Genomic DNA, 7,400 nt, shown 5'->3' on the forward strand with positions numbered 1-7,400 from the left:
TTCTGAGCTCAAGCCATTTGCCTGCCTCAGCCTCCCAAAGTGCTGGAATTATGGGCAGGAGCCACCACGCCTGGCCCAAGAGACCCTATCTCTACCAAACAAACAAACAAACAAAAAAGATAATAAGATTTATTGTTTGCATTGATTTTTTGTGTGTAGGTGTGTAATACATAAAATGGCAAATGAGGGGAAAAAGTGTTTGGGTCATATTAAACAATGAAGTTGTGAAATACCTGAGATTTTGTTTCATAACCACTAATCTTCAATGTTGAGCATTTAAAATGTATTTGTTCCAGTTTTCTTTCTCTGTAATTCCTTAGACATCTGTGCAGATTTTCATTCCCACGTAAGAAGCAATAACAGACTAATGTCATCCTGGACATTTCCAGGAATTGGTTTCCTAGTTGCTCTGAGGAAGACTGCCTTTTAAAAGAAAGCTCTGATCTGTTCTTTACCAGTTCCACTTGACCTGAATTTGACATTTCTTTAAGAGACAACTAAATCAAGATCATGTGTCTGTGACATGTATTGCATATGCTAGTTAGCTGCATCTGATAGCAGTCTGTAAAAAGAAAGATGATAACATGTTTATTTTAGACATTAGGTAATGTTCATCTTTCATGAAAAAAATTGATTAGCCAATTTTGGTAATCAAAAACATAAATGGGAGTAAAAAAGGCAGTCATTGGGAAGTACTGCTGTATGGACTTGTGAAACAACTAGTTGTCCAGAGCCTTGCTACAACGTATAGAAATATTCTATTTTCTGTATTTGGGGCGGTTACACTACAAGATGAAGACGGGGAAATGTTTTCCAACTCATCCCTCAGGTCCTACTGCAACATAACTTTCTTGAGGTAAGTACCCTTCTTTGTGTTTCCTTAACACTCTCTATTTTCCCCATCACATACACTAAAAAGATTATCTTTGGTGCATCTGTATTTACACAGCGGTGTTAAATTTGGGCTGCCCTCTGCCCCGCCTCCGTCCCCCAGGCTCTTTTCACTCCCCGCTGGGTCCCAGATTCTAGGGTTTAGCTCAGGCTCCGCCCTACTCCCTGGTTGGCTGTTGGGTGGGAGGCTCGTTTCTTCCCTCCCTATTGGTCGCCCAGGGGGAGGCGCGTTTCCCATCTCCTGATAGGCCGCGCCGAGGAGAGTCTCTCCAGTTTGCGGCACTGTTGTCATTTCCGGGGTAAGATGGCTGCAGTCCGTATGCTGAGAACCTGGAGCAGGAGTGCGGGGAAGCTGGTAAGCACGTTTGGGCAGATCTGAGGCCGGGAAGGAGTGATTTGTCCGGAGTCATCCAGGAGTGGTGTTTTACTTTCTCCTCCGGTGCCAGGCGTCCAGGGCACGCGTGATGGAGAGGTGAAGGGATGCATGCAAAATAAAGGGCAGAGAACGGAGCGAGTCGACCAGTCTGGAGTGGAAACCCACTCCCTCCCCTTACCTGGAAGCGCTTCTGCAGCGATTCAGCCGTCCTCCTGCTCCATCTGTACCCCGAGGCCCAGCTAGCGTTTCATTGAGCGCCTTCCAGGTGCCAGGCATTGTGATAGGCGCTGTGGATCCAGAGATATATTCGTTTAGCATTTATTGCGTACCCACAGTATGCCAAACACTGGTAACACGACCCCTACCCTCAAGGAATCTACAGTGTGTAGAGGAAGAGGCCGTTCAAGTTATAGAATATCAGCAGGGTTCCCTGCTTCCGAAGAACTGAGCAGCTCGGCGTCACTCTTTTGCCTTGTACTTCTATGTCCGCACCACATATCATTCCTACCCTTTTGTCACCAAGGCTGTGACCCACCACCATCTCCCCTGCACTTCCTTCTCTTTCTCCCAGTCTTAGCACCAAGCACTGACACATACCGGTAACGATACTTGTTACACCCTATTTGCTTAGTGTTTCTTCTTCCTGCCTCTTCTCCCTTTCCCTAGATGCTCCTGCCTTGGTGACCCCGATCTTACAAAAACTTTCAAGAGCCTGCTATGTACCAGGTACTGTGTTAGGCACTGGAGATACAAATATGAAATAGACATCATATCTTCCTTCTCAAGAGATTACAACCTTGTGGTGGAGGACAAAGGAGAGGGAGACAGATAGAAATTACAACCCAGCATGAGAGGTACTGTGATGGGACAAGTGCCTAGAACTACAGGAAACAGGATTGGACACCTATGGTGGACTTGGGGGTCAGAGGAGTTCCCAGAGGATACTGTATGACTTGAGATTTAAGAAGGATAAGTAAGAGATAACCAGGAGAAGAGAGCTCTTCTCAGCAACACTTAACACATATTGGTCTCTCTTCTTTCTAGAGCTTTCCATTCTTGTTTTCTGTGACACCAGTTTCCCAATATTATTCTTTCTTCATCTTTGGCCACTTCATCCCAATATCCTGTTTCACTTCCCGCCTTTTAAATATTGCTTTTTCTAAAGGGCTCTGACTTTGGCCCTCTGCACTTTTCCCACTTTCTGGGTTATCCCATCCACTCTTTGGCTTTAGTTACCATCTATGCTGATGAGTCCTAAAGTTCCCCAGTCTTCCAACCAGGTCTACTCCAAACCCATATATCCTACTGTCCTGGAAATCTCCAGTTTCATATGTATGTGATGTTTTCCAGCTGCAATTAAAAACCCAACCAATAAATAGGAAATTAAGTATCCATGCATACAGAGCATCCCCAATTAGATGTCAGCTCGCATTAAGTGGCTTATGATTATCAATGTCGTCATTTCCCTAGTAGTTCATTTGTCCTTTTCCTACTGTTTACAAGAGGGCTGCTACGACTTCTTATTTTATGTTGAAGGCAGGAAGGCGGAAGAGGAGGAGGTTCCAGTCTCACTGGCCAGAACTGTGTTACATGGCCCCTGCTAGCACAAGGGAGCTTAGAAAAACTTGTCTTTTTTTTTTTTTTTTTTGAAATGGAGTCTCTCTCTGTCACCCAGGCTGGAGTACAGTGGTGCGATCTTGGCTCACTGCAGCCTCTGCCTCCCAGGTTCAAGCGATTCTTTTGCCTCAGCCTCCCAAATATCTGGGACTACAGGCACACGCCACCATGCCCAGCTAATTTTTGTATTTTAGTAGAGACGGGGTTTCACCATGATGGCCAGGCTGGTCTCAAACTCCTGACCTCAAGTGATCCGCCCGCCTTGGCCTCCCAAAGTGCTGGGATTACAGGATGAGCCACCATGCCCAGCAGAAAAGCTTGTCTTTAGTCTTCTCACAGTGTCTGCCATAAAGCTTCAAAGCAGGTCAGACTCTCCAGCCTCTAGAACTGAACCCTCAAACCAGTTTCTCTTAATTTTTTTTTTTTTTTTTTTTTTTTTGAGAAGAGTCTTGATCTGTCGCCCAGGCTGGAGTGCAGTGGTGCAATCTCGGCTTACTGCAACCTCCACCTCCTGGGTTCAAGTGATTTTCCTGCCTCAGCCTCCCAAGTAGCTGGCACTACAGGCGCGAACCACCATGCCTGGCTAATTTTTGTATTTTTAGTAGAGACGGGGTTTTGCCATGTTGGCCAGGCTGGTCTTGAATTCCTGACCTCAGGTGATCCTCCTGCCTTGGCCTCCCAAAGTGCTGGGATTACAGGCGTAAGCCACTGCCCCTGGCCCAGTTTCTCTTGATTTGAGCCTGTAATTCTCTCTGAAGAAATCTAGTCATGATTTTTCCACCCTGCCCTCAACTGGAGGTGTCTTGGCCCTTCTTAACTGGATTATATGCCTCCAGTGGTCTTGTAGTTTTTCCAACCCATTCTCCATAGTGTAGCCAGAGTGATCTTATAAAGTAAGAGACATTTGATAATGTCATTTTCTTGTTTAAAACTGCCCTCAGCAAAATGTCCAAAATTCAAATGACTATGAGGCAATTTATGATCTGGACCTTTCCAGTCTCTTAGATCTCATTCCTTACCAAAACCTACCCATCCCAACCCCAACTCTGACACTTCCCCACCCTTATTCCACACTAAACTACACTAGAAGTCTGTTGAACAACTTGAGTTATTTGCACACACACTGTGCTTTCTCTCTCAACTCCAGACCTTTGCACATGTATTTCCTCTGCTTTAAAGACTCTTGCCTTACTCCACTGTGGCCTTATCTGCAACATACCTCATCCCCTGGGTTACACCTACTCATCCGTCAGGTCTTACTTCAACATAACTTTCTCCAGCTAGGTTCCCTTAACACACTCTATTTCCTTCATTATAGCACGTGTTATAATCACCGGTTTACTTGTCTTTACCTTTCACTGTACTGTGCATTCTATAAGGGAAGAAATTGCATCTGTTTTGTTCTCTGTATAATCCCAAGTGCCTGGCACATTGTAGGTGCGCATAAATATTTTTTAAATGACTCAGTAAAAAAAAAGTCAGGTTTGTAAACTCTTGTAAAAAGTTGTAAGCAAAAACAGTTCTTACCCCCGTAGTAAATTATTAAAATAGCCTTATAATGTTGTGTTTTACATTTCCCTAGGACATAATGTATTTGACTCTTGATTAATCATGCCATTTGGAATTTTTCTGTTGTGTCTGTCTTCCTGTAGTAAAGTGTAAGCAATTTGAATTCAGGAACTATATATTGCATCTTATTTAGCTTTGCATTTCCAAGTCCAGTACAATGTCTGACTTTAGGGGTGCTCAACAGCTGCCTATTGAATTATTATTAAATATTTCCTTAATATGCTACTTTGGTGAACAGTTTCATTTCCCTTTATGTTCTTCTGTCCTGGTTGTGATATTGAATTATTAATTTTTTATTTTTATTTTTTTTGAGACGGCGTCTCACTCTGTCGCCAGGCTGGAGTGCAGTGGTGCAATCTCAGCTCACTGCAACCTCCGCCTCCCGGGTTCAAGCGATTCTCCTGCCTCAGCCTCCCAAGTAACTGGGCAGGCACGTGCCACCATGCCCAGCTAATTTTTGTATTTTTAATAGAGACGGGGTTTCACTGTGTTGGACAGGATGGTCTGGATCTCTTGACCTCGTGATCCGCCTGCCTCAGTCTCCCAAAGTGCTGGGATTACAGGCATGAGCCACTGCACCTGGCCTAATTTTTTATTTTATTTATTATTATTTTTGAGACAGGTTCTTGCTCTGTTGCCCAGGCTGGAGTGTGGTGGCATGATCTTGGCTCACTGCAGTCTTGACCTCCTGGGCTCAAGTGGTCCTCCTTCCTCAGCCTCCCAAGTAGCTGGGACTACAGGCATTCACCACCACAGCCAGCTAATTATTCTGATTTTTAGTAGACAAAGTCTCACTGCGTTGCCCAGTATGGTCTTGAACTCCTGGGCTCCAGTGATCCTTCTGCTTTGGACTCCCAAAATGTTGGGATTATGGGCATGAGTCACTGCACCTGGCTGAATTATTTTTAAAATCAAGGAAAGACCTATTTTAGTCAAATAATTGCATTAAGACTTAGACTACACGTATAGTTGTTCAACCAGGATGTATTTGAGAATGAAAATGGTGTTATTAATAATTGCCTTGAATCACTAGAGGTGAATTGGGTGTCACCTCAGGCAAATTGGTACAGATGGTCCCCATAGAATTAGGTGTCTTTAGTATTGTTCATAGATGAATTGAGAATTGCTTCAAATATAAAATATATAAAACTGATAATTCCATAAGCATGCCTTTTTAAAATTGGAGGTTTAAAGCCTTATGCTTAATTTACTAGTCTAGCTGGGTGTGGTGGCTCACACCTGTAATCCTAGCATTCTGGGAGACTGAGACAGGAGGATTGCTTCAGCCCAGGAGTTTAAGACCATCCTGGGCAAAAAAGTGAGACCTTGTCTTTATTTTATCATTATTATTATTATTATTTGAGATGGGATTACAGGCATGAGCCACTGCACCCAGCCGACCCTGTCTTTGAAGAAAATTAAAAAATATAATTTACTAGTCTAATTGTCTGTTTCTAGAAAAAAAATTTAGAATTCTAGCTTGAAAAATTATTTCTTCTCCTCTTTCCTGTTGCCTGTTAATCCATCTATTCAGCAACTTCACAGTGTTTTCAGCCTTCTCCTCAGAGCCATTCAATTACTATTATATTAATCATATACTGCCTATGGTACTTTTGTTGCTTTTTTTCTTTTTCTACTATTAATTACCTCAGTCAGGAGCCTGTTGCTTTGTGTCTCAAATACTATACAGTACTCTCCCCTTCTTATCTGTGGTCTCAGTTACCCATGATCTACTGTAGTCTGAAAATAGGTGACCACAGTACAGTAAGATATTTTGAGAGAGAGACCACATTCACAAAACCTTTATTACAGTATATTATTATAATTTTTCTATTTTATTATCAGTTATTATTATTACTGTCTTACTGTGTCTGATTTATAAATTAAACTTTATCATAGGTATGTATGTATAGGAAAAACATGGTATATGTAGAATATGTAGGATTCAGTACTGTCCATGGTTTTAGGCACCTACCGGGGGATCTTGAACGTGTCCGCTGCACATAAGGAGATAAGAGAGGAATACGGTAATAGTTCTTTTTTAAAAAAAATCCTTTTTTGATAATTTTGGTATGTAATAGTTTCTTGACTTCTCCCTTTCTCTCCAGATTTTATCTGTTATAATCTATTCAATAAACCACTACTAATTTCCTAATCCTTTTTCTTCAATAACCCATAATGTATGAGTTCAAACTCCTTATACTGACATTATAGTCATCAACCATTTCCTCCTTGAGCTGTTTCCATTGCTCTCTTTTATACCTTTGGTCAAGCCAAATCAAGCTGCTCAATGTCCCAGCAGATATGCTAAGTCAATTTCTGCTGTAGTTTATTTATGCTGTTTCCTCTGCCTTAAAAGTGCCCTTCTGCTCTTTTATTATGTATGCTTATTATGCACAGTGCAGCTTAAATCTTCCTCCAAGAAGCCTTCCCAGGTCATACTAACGTGAAAAAAAGCCCACCAGACCCCTCTACTTAAACTCCTTTTTTTTTTTGAGATAGAATTTTGCTCTTGTTGCCTAGGCTGGAGTGCAATGAGATTACAGGCATGAACCACTGTGCCCGGCCTGCTTAAACTCCTTTATCACGTACTGCCTATGCCTCTTTTTTTTTTTTTCGTAAACCTATGGACTATATTAAAGAAGCCTATGCCTCTTATTACAAAAAGTTAGAGCATGCATGTCCATGCTTGAGTGTGTTTGTATGTGTGTTTATTTTCTCACATACGTTGTAAACTCTTTGAAATTAGGGATTATTTCTCCTATTTCTAGGGTCTTTGACATCAAATTTATTTAGCTTCAGAGCTCGATTGTTCCACTTATTTGCTGTGTGACCTTGGACAAATTACTTCACCTTTCCCATCAGTTTCCCGTGTGTTGAAGAGGGCTAACGTGTATGTTCCACAGGGAAATTGTAAATATAAAGATGATGTCTGGGCCGGGCACCA

The 7,400-nt window shown here is 42.2% G+C and overlaps 1 protein-coding gene across 10 annotated transcripts in view; it reads left to right on the plus strand.

The window, feature by feature from the left end:
* Positions 1-1,045: 1,045 nt before the first annotated feature.
* The window catches only part of DBT (dihydrolipoamide branched chain transacylase E2), a 75,968-nt gene continuing 69,613 nt past the window's right edge, over positions 1,046-7,400 (plus strand). For 3 of the 10 annotated variants that reach the window (XR_010110808.1, XR_008626122.2, XM_055115609.2), the window contains exon 1: positions 1,058-1,246. Coding sequence is in view for 5 of the 10 variants with exons in the window: in XM_055115609.2 (XP_054971584.1) it covers positions 1,196-1,246 (51 nt within the window). In the remaining 5 variants the exon portion in view is untranslated. The other 7 variants (XR_010110807.1, XM_055115596.2, XM_055115615.3 and 4 more) reach the window with 6 other exon arrangements.

Source organism: Pan paniscus, chromosome 1, assembly GCF_029289425.2.
Source record: "Pan paniscus chromosome 1, NHGRI_mPanPan1-v2.0_pri, whole genome shotgun sequence".
In the NCBI taxonomy this organism is placed as follows: domain Eukaryota; kingdom Metazoa; phylum Chordata; class Mammalia; order Primates; family Hominidae; genus Pan; species Pan paniscus.